Source organism: Rattus norvegicus, chromosome 17, assembly GCF_021556685.1.
Source record: "Rattus norvegicus strain SHRSP/BbbUtx chromosome 17, alternate assembly SHRSP_T2T, whole genome shotgun sequence".
Taxonomy (NCBI): domain Eukaryota; kingdom Metazoa; phylum Chordata; class Mammalia; order Rodentia; family Muridae; genus Rattus; species Rattus norvegicus.
The window spans coordinates 5,220,526-5,236,230 of NC_141550.1; the positions used below are offsets into that span (position 1 = coordinate 5,220,526).

Consider the following 15,705-nt stretch of genomic DNA (forward strand, 5'->3'; position numbering starts at 1 on the left):
TTCCCGTAAAGTGGATTTTGATTCCTAATGCTGTCCATACCTAGCACTGATGCCTCGTCCCTATAGCTTTGCCAGAAGATGATGGTGTCTAGAATTTAAACCAACCTTATAGTTGATGTTCCTTCTGGAAAAATCTAGATCTTAAACTCTGTTATTTCCTAGGAGTGAAATGGGCTTCATCTCAGGAAGGTTCTGCCCTCCATGTTTGTTAGCTAAATCAGCAGCACATAAATAAGAAGCAGAGACAGGAAATAGTGTCCCGAGCTCCACTTGACAGTGCTTGTAAGGTTTGTAATGATAGCCTTGGGTCACCTGTTCTGTCCAAGAACGTTGCAGTGGCCCAGGGCTGACCTTCGCAGTGGTGGGCACAGTTTTGGAAAGTGCTGAGGTTATTAATTCAAAACACCCATGTTTCTCTACGTTTGTCTCCATCCTTTTCACATTGCAATGTGCGTGGCCATAGCATAGTTAAGTTCTGTTCTGTGTAAAGAGTGCTATCAGGAGGTTTTGCTTTTTTGTCTGGCTGTTCAGACCTAACTGGAATTCAGTGCAACTTAGCATTCCTTCGTTGGCTATTTTTTATGTTATATGCGTTGTTGTGGTTGCTTCGTAGAAGTCTTGATACTCAGGATTGGAGACCGTTACGTTAGTTATAAATAGAACATAGTTGTCTTCTCTCAATGTGTGTGTCTCGTTTGTTTATAGCCTGTAACTTCCATGGAACATGTATGATAGCGTATGTTGGCATATATTTTTTTTACTATTTTATTGGTTTCGTATAATTGTACTTCCCTTAACCCTTATTCTATCCCAGTCCTTCACCCCAGCACTAGGTGGGAGAGAAAGGCTAGAGGGAAAGTGACATAGACACTCTAGGCTTCTTCCTACTGATTAGGGGCTTGAGTTCCCTGGAGGCAAGTCCAGTCTTTGTCCTCAGAATATCCAGTTTCTTGGTCTTGTTTCTCACGACCATTTGATAAAATGCAACAGAAGCAGCAGGGGGGCCACGGCCTCCTCCCAGGCCCTCTTGGAGTTTTCGCATTTATAACTCTTCCCAGAGTCTCCAGAATTAAACGATCTGCAGCTGGCAAAAATCACACCCTGCCTAGTGTACCAGGCAAATCACAATCATTTGCTGTGAAGCAGCCCCTCATCCAGCACCTGGGATTCAAGCACGCACATTCCCAGAACATAACTGGGCTTTTAAAGAAACTGACTCTCACTACAGGCATACATACATACGTACCTCTTCAGTTAGCGCCAACGCAGAGAGGAAACCGTTTTGTATGTTTCTTAGTCCTTAGCTCTTGCCATTATCTGCCCATTCAAGATGTAGTGATGAAATTAATGAAGACTAGTTTGAATCTGTAAGCCCTGTTTTTCAAGAGTTTTTAGAGCTTTAGAAATGAAATTGACAGTGTCTTTAAGTGCCCATATCAGCAATACTGAAGGACTTTTAAAAGCTGTGACAGGATGTTGTTCCAGGTGCTTGCTGCCCATGATGAACAGTTCCTGTCTCGTGGTCATTTCTGCATGTGCATCTGAGAGCTCCCTGCCTCCATGTTGACTTGTGAAAGTTCCTTAGCATTTCTTTATTTATTCGTGTTGTAGGACTGGTGGTGGAAGGCGGGTGCACCTGCCTCCATGTTGACTTGTGAAAGTTCCTTAGCATTTCTTTATTTATTCGTGTTGTGGGGCTGGTGGTGGAAGGCGGGTGCACCTGCCACTACTTTCGTGTGGAGGTCAAAGGACAGCTTTGGTGTTTGGTTCTTTCCTCTAGGGTGCGGTTCTGGGTATTGAATTCAGGTTGCCAGCTTTGGCAGAAGGAGCCTTTGTCCACAGCTAGTGGCCCACATGCTGAGTTTTTGAAAGTGGCTGTCAGACACCAGATTTCATACAGAAATACTTATGTCTAAAGCACAAAGACCCCTTAAGATCATCTAACCACCCTGCCATTACCATACACCAGAAAAATTAAGAAAATCCCAGATTTCCCTGGGGCAATATGAATGTTGCTTGGTGCCTGTTTTTGCCATTAGGTTTTATGAAAGAGCACACGTTGCTTTTTTCTTTCTTTCTTTCTTTTTTTTTTTTTTTTTAAGTATAAAAGCCTGGAAAATGTGATTTACTTGTAGAAGAACTATTAGCAGAAAAGAACAAAAAGGTTTTAGAAAAAGCACACCCTTGAAAGTATTCCGTGTTAAAAATGTCTGTTGGCTACTACTGACCTCCTTGCTCAGCGCAGTCACACTTACTCTATGTTAAAGTGTTTCTTAAGTGCCTATCGGTAGGTTTCCCATTCCTCTGCTGGTTAAACTGGCTTCTCTCTCATGCAGGCGTTTTAAGCCTGTCTTTTGCTGACTGCATCTTGGCTGTTAACAGATGTGTCTTATTTAGATGGTGCACACTGTGAGTCAGCGGTTGTGAAAGCACAGTCAGGCTTAGGTTTATTTTGGCAAGAGCACAGCATCTGTAATGCTGCAGGTTTTCCTCCTGCCACACCAGGGTGCATGAGGACCAGCAGCCTTCCTGGCAAGTTTTCTCTTTTAATCTTAACATGAATTATGGTTAAAGTGCCAAGTGCTGTGGCTTGCATGATCCAGCTACCATGAATGTGGTCCTCAGCCTGTTAACTGATGGAGGGAGCTATCGTGGATGAGGTAAACGGATGCCGCGAATCACTGAGGGAGAGAGTAAGAGTGAGCCTCCAGTACTCTCAGTCTAGAGAAGAGCCGTGCTGCTAGATGGTGGCCTGTTGGGTCACGTGTTTGAACTCTTGGTCCCTAGTTGGTGGACTTGTTTGGGAAGGATTAGGGGGTGTGGCCTTGTTGGAGGAAATGTGTGGCTTTGAAGTTTCAGAGCCCACTCCACCTCCAGTATGCTCTGTGTCTGCCTCATACTTGTGCACTGAGACATTAACTCTGAGCTATGACTTCAGCACCAGGCCTGCCTGCCTGCCTGCCTGCCTGCCTGCTAGATGCTATGCTGCCTGCTATGATGGTTAGAGCAGGATGGAACCTGAAACTGTCAAGCCCCAAGTAAACTCGTGCTTCTGTAAATCATCTTGGTCATGGTGTCTCTCATGATGGCAATTGTAAAGTAATGAAAACTGTGTCTATTGAATAAGACAGCTCAGTTAAATATCCACTGGGATCGCTTTTCCTTTCTCTCTCTGAAATTCTACTTAATAAGATTAGCACATGAAATCAGAACGTCTCTGCATGGAAAATAAGTTCTTTATGCTTTTCGATCACAGAAATCACTTCTCGAGAAGTTCCGTGGCTGCGGGTGGACAGAAGGGGAAGTCCTACTACACGATCACCTTCACCGTGGTCTTCCCGCATAAAGATGACGTGTGCTACTTTGCCTATCACTACCCATACACATACTCTACTCTGCAGGTGAGAGATCCTCACGTGAACTTGTGATGTCCGTTTATATTGCGAGTGAGTATCAGGCAACCGGTGAACTTTGCTTCTGCTTACGTGTGTCGGTAGAATGCAGGATATACGTCAGTAGGGATGTAGTACTTGCTGGAAACGTTACAGCAGGAGATGCTGGAGTGGAAGTTCTGAGAGCCAGGGACACTCAGACACTAAAGTGCTGGCGCCACAAGAGCGGGGACCCCACTGTACAACTGTAGCACCCACAGAGCAAAGCCAGAGGTGGTCAGGGAGTCCCTGAACCCCACTGTCCGGGGCCTTGGCTCAGGTTCACTGAGACGCCTCACCTCAGGAAAGAGAAAGAGGTGGGGAAGCAGCTAACACGTATGTCAGCTTTGTCTTCACTTGTACTCACATGGGGCGTGCACATGAGTGCACTCCTGTGCCTCCACAAATGGAAAAGAATGTAGAAAACACCTAGGGAGGGGAATTTACACATGGCACGTATCACATGTCGAAGCTGATACTTCTTCAACTTCCTGTGAGCAAATTTTAACTGAGATTTCAGTTTGCTTAACTAAAAGCACTGTAATATAAATATAAATAAATATAAATATTGATCGTATAGAACCAAGTAGGGAAATCTTACAACAGCAGTATTTCAGCAAAATACTGAAAACAGTATTTTGAATTATTTTGAATTTTTCTGTAGGAAAATTAATGCTTTGGCATAAGAACCAAGTTAATTCTGTACCTGAGACCCCAGCTCCTCATAGTGTGTGTGAGAGAGCTGTGACATCGTGAATGTTTGCATTGTATAAAGCTAAGTGAACTGAAGAGAGCGAGTCGGTGGCCAGCTGTGGGAGGGACGGAAGGGTGGTCAGATCTGACAGGAAGGAGAATGGGGCGGCTCGAGCAGAAGGGAGGTGTAGCCTACAGGCTAGAGAGGAAAGACTAGGCTGAGTCTCAGCCCATGACATGGTCATTAAGACTCACTGAACAATGTAAATACCATGTGCACACACACATATACACACACACACACATACATATACAACGCACATACATATATATATACACACACATATACACACAAATAACAAATACACACACATACACCTAGAACTAGAAGAAATTGTTCATAATTCGTGGCTTGTAATTTTAGCTTGTGATTAATGTGATCTTAGTTATAAGTCCAAAATTTGAAGTTCTTCGAAAACCAAATGCTTTTTTTCCAGCTCAGATTGGCAGCAAAGCCTTAGCTGAATTTGTGTGAACTTATTTAGAATGTCGATTCCACGTAGGGTAAACCTGCTGGTGTGGTTGTAAGTAGGGGTGCCGCCTCTCTCCCGTTGCTGACATGTTGATGGTAATATGTGTTTGGCGCTGATGGTTCTGGGTAAGTTTCCAGAGTCAGATGCGCTTCTGTTCTGTGGGGCTTTAGGTACATTATTTTATGCATCAGCAGGGAGTTTTAAATGATCATATGCTTTGCTTTTAAATTTTTGTCAAGATGCATCTTCAAAAATTGGAGTCAGCGCACAATCCTCAGCAAATCTACTTTCGAAAAGATGTGTTGTGTGAGACCTTGTCTGGGAACAGCTGTCCTTTGGTGACCATAACAGCAATGCCAGAGTCCAGTTACTATGAGCATATCTGTCAATTCAGTAAGTCTGTCGTCTCTCTCTCAAAACGGCACACATCCTCGCTTGTGTTTGCTTCCTGTGTATTTCACAGCGGTCGTCAGAGCAGCCATGAGTAGATTTGGAGTCTCGTCTTGGTCCTGTGTCTAGCCGTGGACACCTCTGTGCCTCAGTTGTCCACTCAGGATTCCTTTGATAGGCATATTTTTTAGTTCTTATTTCTAGAAATCATGCTGAAGCTAAAAGACACTAGTATTTTTAGAGTTCAAATATTTTGGTAGCTAGCACTAAATAACTTCTGTATTTTTCAACTATTTAAAGTTTAGAATTGCTGAGGTAGTGCAAACAACACAGTTCAGCTTTTGAAAAAATATATATAGAGAGAGAGCAAGAGAGAGAGAGAGCGAGCGAGAGCGGCGAGAGCGAGCATGCACGCGCAGGAGTGTGAGCAGTACTGTGGGGTGGGCGTGGGGTGGAGTGGTGAGCTGTGTGGTGTTGGCGGACTCTGTAGACACACAGTGACTGCTCTGTGGATTCTATATCACACGCTCCTGTGCTGTCCTTTGTACAGATTTACATGAATATTTTCCTTTTGTCCATGAGTTTACCAAACACAGTTTTATGTAAAACAGTGTTTACCCTCAAGAACTAATCCTTTTCAAGTTTCGTCAGTCGGTAGAAAGTAACCCAGTGGTCCCTGTGCTGTGCCTCTGTCCACAGTGCAGACTCCTGTGCCTGGCAGCTTACATGCAGTTTCTGTTGTTCTCTCTGCAGGGCTAGTGCAGAGTGTGCATGCTCTGTGTGCTTAGTAACTTTCCTCTGGGACTCACAGCCGAGGAGTTCCAGAGCCCCAAGTGAAGCACCATTCCCAGTTCTCGTGGCTGGTCATTTCACTCGAGCTTTTGTGTGCACTTTAGGAACTCGCCCTTACATTTTCTTGTCTGCTCGGGTGCATCCTGGAGAAACCAATGCAAGCTGGGTCATGAAAGGAACGCTGGAGTACCTCATGAGCAATAGCCCGACCGCCCAGAGCTTGCGGGAGGCTTACATTTTTAAAATTGTTCCCATGCTCAATCCAGACGGTGTCATCAATGGAAAGTAAGTTACGCAGTGGTTATAGGCGTGTCATAGGTTGGTACGGTGGCTGCATTTAATTTGTTGATCTAATAGTGTTCAAGTCAATTCAAATAATGGGTTTGATGGTTTTTTTTTCTAGGAAAAAACAAGTTTTTGGTGGGTAACACATCAAACTTTTAAATGCATGTGTTAGCGGTAGGATTCCATGGGAATGCTACTTTATAAAATCTTTGTTGAGTTGAGCTCCTAGCACACACGTCCTGCTTCCTTTGTTGATGGTATGGCTGTAGACTGTGGTGCTTGACAACACTAGTGTCTAGCTCCTATGAGGAAAGGAGAGTGTGTTTACACTTCTTCCAGACTCCATAATTTTCGTGTATTTGCCTTTCTCACATAGCGAGTGTACAAGACAACTAATGAACTAGCACACAGAGTTCGTATAGTGAGTGGTTCCTATTTACTCATGAGAGAATGGGCCTATTAATACATTTTATACAGTACAGAAGAGAAGCCCAGAATTGACACTGATTTTATAACTTACAAAAGTTGATTTTAAATTTGAAATCACCATTGTTACATAGTGTGACATAAGATTTTCCATGTAGCAAACGATGGATACAAGTTTACTTAATGAATACAATGTGTGTTCAGTTGGGCATGATGGATACAAGTTCCCTTAATGAAAACAATGTGTTCATTTGGGCCCCATCTGTATTTCCTTGAATTCTTACTTTTGTCTCTCTGTCTTTGTGTGTGTGTGTGTGTCTGTGTGTCTGTGTGTCTTTTAGTCACCGCTGCTCCTTAAGTGGAGAGGATTTGAACAGACAGTGGCAAAGTCCAAACCCAGAGTTACACCCCACGATTTACCATGCGAAGGGGCTACTCCAGTACCTGGCTGCAGTGAAGCGCTTACCTCTGGTACGTGGCCGTGTTTGTTTGCCTTTGTACACACATGTGTATTTGCCGATTGATGACTTAGTATATTTTGAGTGATCTTTTTATATTAGTATGCAAAGTGACATTCCTCATCATGAATCTTCATATTCTCCTTGGTGTTTCTGCCCATTGCCTTTCCCATCCTTGTTGCTCCCACCCCTAGCTGGTTAGAGCTCTGATCTCCCTCAATGGGTCCCCTGTTCTGCTATCTCATTATCTATGTGCCATCTCCCTTTCTAGTTTTGTGACCTGCACATGTGTATAAATTAGTTACACATCTATAAACACAGTTCTAAATCTAGGTTCCATGCATATACATGTATATATACCAGAATTTGGTTGATTGCATTTACTGTAATGATTTCTATAATGAAAACTCCTCATCCAGGTGTGCTGTGTTAGAGCTGTTGGGTTGGATCACACGGCAGCTCTAATTTTAGCATTTTTGGTTTGAGGAATGTCCGTGCTGCTGTCCATAGCTACTGCACACGTTTGTATTTCTGGGCGGTGAGCAGTGCTCCTCTTGTGCACAGCACGTGGTATTTGGTTTTGAATGGCAGCTATTCCTGGGGGGGTGAGATAAGTCCCAGGGCCCCTTTGGTTTACATTTCCCTGGTGGCTAAGGATGCCAAATACTTTCTGAAAAAAAACCAACAAAATCACATTTATTTCTTTACCTTTGAATGTGTGTAGGATGGTGTACCTGTCCACAGTACAGATGTGGCAGTCAGGGTGACTTACAGAGTTGTTTTGCTCCCTGTGCCATCTGCGTCCCCAGACTGCTCTTCAGGGATTTATCAGGCATTTCTACTTCTTCTTTGAGAATTATTTATTTGGGGTTCATTATACTATTTATTGAGTGGGCCACTTTGTTTTTTTTTAGTATTTATTAAAATTATTTATAGTGTTTACATATTAATCCTTGGATGTGTAGTTGGCAAATATTGCCCCCCCCCCCAACCTCCAAAAACCCCCCAAACAACCAAAACAAAAGCACAAAGAGAAGATGTGGGGCTGGAGATCTGGCTCAGTGGTTAAAAACACGTCCGATCTTCAGAGCATCCACTTTGATGGCCAGCACACTCATGGCTGCTCAAAGTATTCTGTAACTCCAGTTCTGGGGCATCCAACGTCTGCTGGTCTTGGCAGGCAGCAGGCCCACACCTGATGCGTGTGTGTGCGTGTACGTGTGCGTGTACATGTGCGTGTGAGTGTGTGTGTGTGTGTGTGTGTGTGTGTGTGTGTGTGTAGGAAATCTCCAGATTTATTAAATGAAATGATTCTTAACATATTTTCAAGAGTAAAGCCGTATGTGTCTGTGTGAACGTGTGACACATAGGTGCATGTGCCTGAGCATGTCTGACAAGGGCATGGGGCCCTCGGAACTAGAGCTGCAGGTGGTTGTGAGCAGCCCAGTGTGGGAGCTGGGAGCTGAGCCCAGGCCTTCTCAGCAGAGCAGCTAATGCTAGTGGAGGGCTGTCAGGGGTCGTTTCCTGTGTCGTGCAGCTACTGTAATTCTGTGTAATCCCATTTGCTAATTGGAATTATTTCCTGTGCTACTTGAGTTCGCTTCAGAAAAGACTTGCCTATTCCTGCTTCTTGAGGTGCTTTTCGTAAAAGCTTGAGGTCTTTAATGTGTTTGGTGGATTCTGTGTCAGCTGTGAGATGTAGATTTGTGTCCAGATGTGGAGACCCAGGCTGTCCAGACCATTGTTAAGAAGGCTCTTGTTTTGGCTACTTTTCTATTGCTGTAATAACATCATGATGGGGACCATCTTTAGAAGGTAGTTTATGTGGGGCATGAAGATCGTGACAGCAGGCAGACAGGCATGGCTCTGGAGTGGTAGCTAGAGATGGCATCTTGGGACAATCATTAGGCAGAGCGCTAATTGGGAATGGTGTGGGCTTGACCTCAAAGCGTACCTCCAGTGACACCTCCTTCAATAAGGCCACACCTCTTAATATTTCCCAAACAGCTCTACCAGCTGGGGACCAAGAATTGTACTACATTAGCCTATGGGGACTGTGCTCAAAGACCGCAACAGCTGTCTCTTTTCCAGCGTGTGTTTTCCTTTGGCTGTGACTCGCGTGGCTTGAGTCTTCACTTTGTATGCCTGTGCCACACTGCTTTGCCTTTCCGCTAAGGGTCTGCTTGGGTGTCGAGGGTCGGTTTGTGTTTCCATATGATTTTAGGACTGTCTTGTTCCTCTGAAGACTGGGGGTGCATAGACCCTGTAGACTGCCTTGGTGCTCTGTGTTCTCAGTGTTAACTCTGTCAGCCCCGTGTGGACGCTCTTGTCACTTTTCATGGTCTCTCACGTCCTCACACAGAGGCTTTCAGCTCCTTGGTCAGTTTATGCCCAGGCATCTATTTATTCTTGACATAAATATGAGTGGGGTAGTTTCTTTCTCATTCTCTTGGCAAATTCTTTATTGACACCCAGATCGGCTGCTGAGGCCTGTGTTGGTGTTGTGTGCATTGACTTTGCTGAGAGTCTCAAGGTCTTAAGAGTTTTCTACTGACTTTGGGATCCTCCAAGTACAGGAGGGCATTTCTGGTTCTGTCTTTATTTTGCAAATAGGAACATTTTGATTTCTTTTCCTACTCTTGTAATGTTTCTTTCTCTTTTTTATTATTTCAGCTAAAGCCCTGAGCACCATTGGAGAGAGTGGGCACCCTTGCCTTGTTCCAGATTTTGGAGGAAATGCTCTCAGTTTCCCCTGCTTAGTGTGTTCTTGACTGCAGGCTTGTTTTATACAGCCTAATGGTGTTGCTAGTCCCAGTTTCTTTCGACTTTGTGCAGGGAAGTTCAGCCTCTTCAAGGCCTTTTCTGCGTAACTTCTGTCCCCAAGTCCCTTTTGCCTCTTACTGACTCACGTGCATTCAACAGCCAGCACAGGGTGAGACCAGCTCAGTCATGGTGGCTGCTCATAGCATGGTCTTGCATTTGTTCTGTAAGGCTTTTATCGATCAGTTTGCAAGTATATTCATCTGGGAAATGGGCCTCCAGGAGTTTGTATTTGTTTGGTGTGGTGGGGCTGGGGCTTTCTAGATTGAGGGTGGCTGTCTTCCTGCCTCTTTGTTTTGGAGGATTGTGTGAGCTCTGTGAAGGTTTGGTAGAATTGGCAGTGAATTATCCAGTCTGCGTTGCTTTTAAATTACTGCTTCAGTCTCTGTTGTTGTAATTCTGTTTAGGTTGTATGTATCTTCTTGGGGTAATTTTGTTAGGTCCCGGGTGTCCCAGAATGTGTCCATTTCTTCCAGGTTTTCCAGCTGGAATAGGATTCTTTGTTTCGTCAGAATCCACAGGATTGTCTGTCTTCCGTCTCTCTTAATCCTGCCAGCTGCTCTTCCTCTGCATTGGTGGGCTGAGGGCGTTTACATTTAAGGTTGTTGTTGAGATATTTAATTAGTTGCTATAATTTTGCTGTCCCCCCACCCCAGTTGTTTGGATTAATATTTCTGCTGTACTCTCTCCTGCCATGTGGAGTTGACTGGCTGCTGTGCTAGAAATGAAGACTTCTCATCTCTCCTGCAGTGTCCTCTTCCGTGTTCTCACGATTGCAACACCATCTTTTCCTCTGTCTAGTGAGTGTTGCCTTGTCTCGTCTTGTGGTCATGAGCTGCTTGGTTTGTGCTGGTCATAAACATCTTTGTTTACCCCTCACTTTAACAAAGATAGCTTTTCTGCACAGAGCAGTCGTGCTTGGCAGTTGCTTTCAGGATTTTAAATGTATCACAGGGTTGCTGGTAAGACTGGCTGATCTTCCAGGGTTTCTGTCTGGTTTCTGAAGGTGAGTGGGTGCTTTCCTTACTGCTCTTACCCTGTGACTGCATGGTGTTGTCAGAGTCTTGCCTGACTATAAGTACTGGGGAGAGTCTCTGTTCATGTACGTTTGGGGCTCCAAATGCCTCTTATGTTTTAAAGTCGATTTCCCAAAGTTTGGGAATTCCACTCTAATTCCACTGAAAAGATTGTTTATGCCTGAGTGTGTGTGTCAGTGTCTCCCATCCCCTGCAGACCATGCAGGGGGCCATGTGCCCGTTGTTGATGATGGAGCTCATGCTGATCTTTGTCCCACTGAAGCTCAAGCACAGTATTGTGTGAGCCGTGCTCTCTGTCCTCCATGCTTGCTTACTCTCTGTCCAGTCTGCTAGAGGTGCTTTCCACTGTGGTTCTTACTTGACTCACTGAGCCTTTCATTTTTAGCATAGCATTTCCCCTAAATCTCTGTTTTCTTCCTGACTTTCTTGGGCATGCTGCTGGCTTTCTCACTGGTCTGGCTCACTGTCCTCTGTGTGGCAGACGTTCTTCTCCAGGTCACGGGCTGAACTCACCTTTCACCAGCATTTGGACTCTTCACCTGGCCTTCGGCATGTCCAGTATCTCTGACCTCAGGCCTGCAGGAGCTGCAGTCTTTTCAAGGAGTCCTGTTGCAAGTGTTTTCTTGTTGGGTTTTTCTGTTGCATTTTGCAATCTGTTGGTTTGGATGTGTCTTCTGGTTTGGGGGGGTGGGGATTCTTTTATTGAGCATTTTACCCTTGAAGGCTGAATCCCCAGTCTTGTCCATTGAGACGAACTTATTTAGTCTAAGACTGGAAAGAGTAAATGAATGAACTAGTAGAAGGAATGGATGGGCAAAGAGGAGAAAGAAGCGAGGTTACAGACAAGAAAGAGGCAGAGAGTGAAAATTAGCAATAGATTAGAAAGATAAAGGAAAAGGGAGGGGGTGTCTCAGTTACAAGAAAATTAAAAATCAAAAGTAGGGGGGTTGGGGATTTAGCTCAATGGTAGAGCGCTTGCCTAGGAAGCGCAAGGCCCTGGGTTCAATCCCCAGCTCCGAAAAAAAAAAACCAAAAAAAAAAAAATCAAAAGTAGGTAAGTGTAAGACGGCAATAGGAAACACATGAGTTGAAGTCAGCGCTGCAGAGCGTAGAGAGGATGGCAGACGAGCGCCCTGCCCAGTGGGGAGAAGCCAGATGAGAGGGCCCGTGGATGGGACCAACAGTGAAACCAGTTAAAGGTAGTGAAGTATGTGCATGCTGTTCTGTGTACACACAGTGATGTATGTGCATCCTGCTCCTGTGTACACACAGTGAAGTATGTGCATCCCGTCCCTGTGTACACACAGTGATGTATGTGCATCTCGCTCCTGTGTACACACAGTGAAGTATGTGCATCCCATTCCTGTGTACACACAGTGATGTATATGCATCCTGTCCCTGTGTACACACAGTGAAGTATGTGCATCCTGCTCCTGTGTACACACAGTGAAGTATGTGCATCCCGTTCCTGTGTACACACAGTGATGTATGTGCATCCCGCTCCTGTGTACACACAGTGATGTATATGCATCCTGTCCCTGTGTACACACAGTGATGTATGTGCATGCTGTTCTGTGTACACACAGTGATGTATGTGCATCCTGCTCCTGTGTACACACAGTGAAGTATGTGCATCCCGTCCCTGTGTACACACAGTGATGTATGTGCATCTCGCTCCTGTGTACACACAGTGAAGTATGTGCATCCCGTTCCTGTGTACACACAGTGATGTATGTGCATCCTGCTCCTGTGTACACACAGTGAAGTATGTGCATCCCGTTCCTGTGTACACACAGTGATGTATGTGCATCTCGCTCCTGTGTACACACAGTGATGTATGTGCATCCCGCTCCTGTGTACACACAGTGATGTATGTGCATCTCGCTCCTGTGTACACACAGTGATGTATGTGCATCCTGTCCCTGTGTACACACAGTGAAGTATGTACATCTCGCTCCTGTGTACACACAGTGATGTATATGCATCCTGTCCCTGTGTACACACAGTGATGTATGTGCATCTCGCTCCTGTGTACACACAGTGATGTATATGCATCCTGCTCCTGTGTTCACACAGTGATGTATGTGCATCCTGCTCCTGTGTGCACACAGTGATGTATATCCTGCTCCTGTGTGCATAGCCATCCATTGTACCTCCTTCTGTCCACACATCCTCTTTTCCTTTCTCACTTGGGACTGGTTGTTGCACTCAGGTCCAGGAGTAGAATCTCATGTTGTGACATGTGACATGTTATTTGTAGCCACCATTGACCTGTTTGCCAAAGGAATCATCATCTCACCACATCCCGTGCCTGGATTTGAGGGTTGAGAACCATGGGTATACCCTGAAGGCAGGACCACCAGGTTTTCATTTGCAGGCACTTATGCACCCTCAGCCCGCCAGGGACTGTTTCCTGTACATGTTTGTTTTGCTCTCTGCTTCTCACATCTTTCCTGCTCTTTCCCTCATATACTCTGTAGGTTTCCAGGGGCGTCTCTGTGAGGTCCTGTCTCTGTCTTATGGGCTCACACATAGGTAGTCTCTAGCCTTAATCTTCCTGGAATCCTGTGATTTAGTACCTTATATGTTAGTTTCTGATTATAAAAGCCGACTGTTAATGTCATAATCTTGTCTGTTACCTTTTCTAATGGTTATAACAGTGTTAAGTTAATAATGTGTTCTTGTTGCTTGGAATTTGTATTAACCTTTTCCTTCCTGTTTATGAGTCTCGATGGTAGGCTATGTGCTTCAGACTTCAACCTGCTGTGTGCCAGCACAAAGGCAACAGTATTTGTTCCTGTGAAACCCAGGCCCCAGGGCACAGCACCAACACACCGGGAACTTTATACATGAGTCCATCCTCATCAATTTTGATTAGAATGTACCTGTTTTTACATTAGTGTCTAAATTCTCTAATCTTGCATTCAGGAAGAGGAAAATGGAGGAGTAAAATTAACATGCTATTTTATTTTAAAAACGATGCTCTTATTTTATTTAGAAGTTTGAACTTTTCTCATGAAAGCATTTTCATGTTCTTTTAACTATTTTAACAGCCGTTTGAGGCTGTAATGGCTGTATCTGTACAACTGAGATAGAATCACATGTTGTATTTTAAATGTTGAGGAGGAGGTAGGACTAGCAGAGCTTTGAGATTCACCATTTTCATCTTTGAGGATTTATTAATTCGAACCTTAATTATAAATCCTTCCCCAAATGGGGATTTATTTCTTATTAAATTGACGGATCTTTTAAATAAAATGACTAAAAGAGACAACTTGATTGACTTGATATTATCTGCATTTATTTGATAATATATGAATATGAAGATTCAAATTTTTATTTTGGCAAAGAGGTTTGTTTTAATTCATCCTAAAGTTACTACAGTAAAAACCACGGTACAGCATTCTTTTACAACCTCGAATGCAGAAACTCATAACTGCTTACAGGAAAGGTTATTTCGGACATGGAATGAAACTACGAGTTTAGAACTCACAGAGTGGGGCTAGCATCCCTCAGCCTGCTCAGCATTCTGTGTGAGCATCCTGGAAGCCGTCAGAATGTGCCTTTCGGGATAGGCTATGTGTGGATCCAAGGCTTTAACTGTTAAAATGTATGATCTCTTTAAGGTTTACTGTGATTACCATGGCCACTCTCGGAAAAAGAATGTGTTCATGTATGGCTGCAGCATCAAAGAGACAGTGTGGCACACCCATGACAACGCGGCCTCCTGCGATGTTGTGGAAGACATGGGATACAGGGTAATTTCTCACGAGCATTTGAATTTGAAGTGCATGTAAGCTGTACGAAACGTTCGTGCACGTGAGTTGGTCGCCCGTGACGTTTACTTCTTTTCATTTCTGTTCCAGAGCTTTTGCTTTAAGGTTTGCTTTCATATTGGTCTTTGCGCTCTGTCTGGACAGCTTTTTGTGTTTGGGACAGACATGTAACTGTAACCTTCTTTTGCCCGTGGATACCAGTTGTGTGTGTGTTTTCTGTGCTGGGGTTGACGTGTGCGTTCTGAGCTCATGTGTGCTGGTGTGGGGATGGGTTTTGGTCCCTGTAGTCAGTCAACTCTTTCTCTCTGGGCCACACCACTTTAATGGTGAATTTTGACACTTGTCTCTTATTCCTTAAAACGTTGTTTCTGGGTGGGTTTTTGTTGTTTGTGGGTCTTTGGTTTGTCTCTTCTGTTTCTTTCCCTCGTGAATTCTAGGACATTCATTTGTAGGTTATGCTGAGGTTTGAATCATCAGAGTAGTGTGGACCTGGATTAAGTGTGAGAATGGTGAAGGGCCTTTGTATCCACCGCCCTGTTTGTCCATTTGGCTGTGTCTTAGTTTCTTAATAAAATTTCTTTACGTAGGTGAAATAATTTACTTGTTTCAGCCTTAACACTTCTGAGTCTAATTGTAGTTGGGGTTAAGAATTCTTCCCCCACGTGTCTGCTGTCTCCAAGTAGATCATTGATTGCCTGTAGGAAATTACTAATTCTCTCAAGAGAAATTGCTATGAGTTTTATGGTCCTTCTAAAAAGGGTTACATATTGAAATGCATATTCCCTCTATGCTCTCAGTACCATGATGTGATGTAAGCTGATGTCAGACACTGAAAGTATCAGACAGTCGCCTCGTAGTGACCTATCCAGGAGGCCTACTGGGCGATAGTTTTTTAAAAATATTTGTAAAAGATTTCTGTGTGGATGTTTTACCTGCGGATGTGACCGTGCACAGTTTGTGTGCAGTGCCTGCTGAGGTTAAGCATCAGAAACCCTGAAACTGGAGTTACAGACAGTTGGGAACTGCTGTGTGGGTACTGGGAACTAAATTCAGGTCCTCTGAAA

General features: G+C 44.2%; 1 protein-coding gene across 52 annotated transcripts in view; it reads left to right on the forward strand.

Annotated features, from left to right (window-relative positions):
- Nucleotides 1–15,705, forward strand: part of Agtpbp1 (ATP/GTP binding carboxypeptidase 1) — a 117,831-nt gene that overhangs the window by 85,231 nt on the left and 16,895 nt on the right. For all 52 annotated transcript variants that reach the window (XR_015640660.1, XR_015640653.1, XR_015640654.1 and 49 more), the window contains 5 exon segments: nt 3,257–3,401; nt 4,897–5,050; nt 5,944–6,124; nt 6,892–7,021; nt 14,492–14,623. Coding sequence is in view for 42 of the 52 variants with exons in the window: in NM_001106100.2 (NP_001099570.1) it covers nt 3,257–3,401; nt 4,897–5,050; nt 5,944–6,124; nt 6,892–7,021; nt 14,492–14,623 (742 nt within the window). In the remaining 10 variants the exon portion in view is untranslated.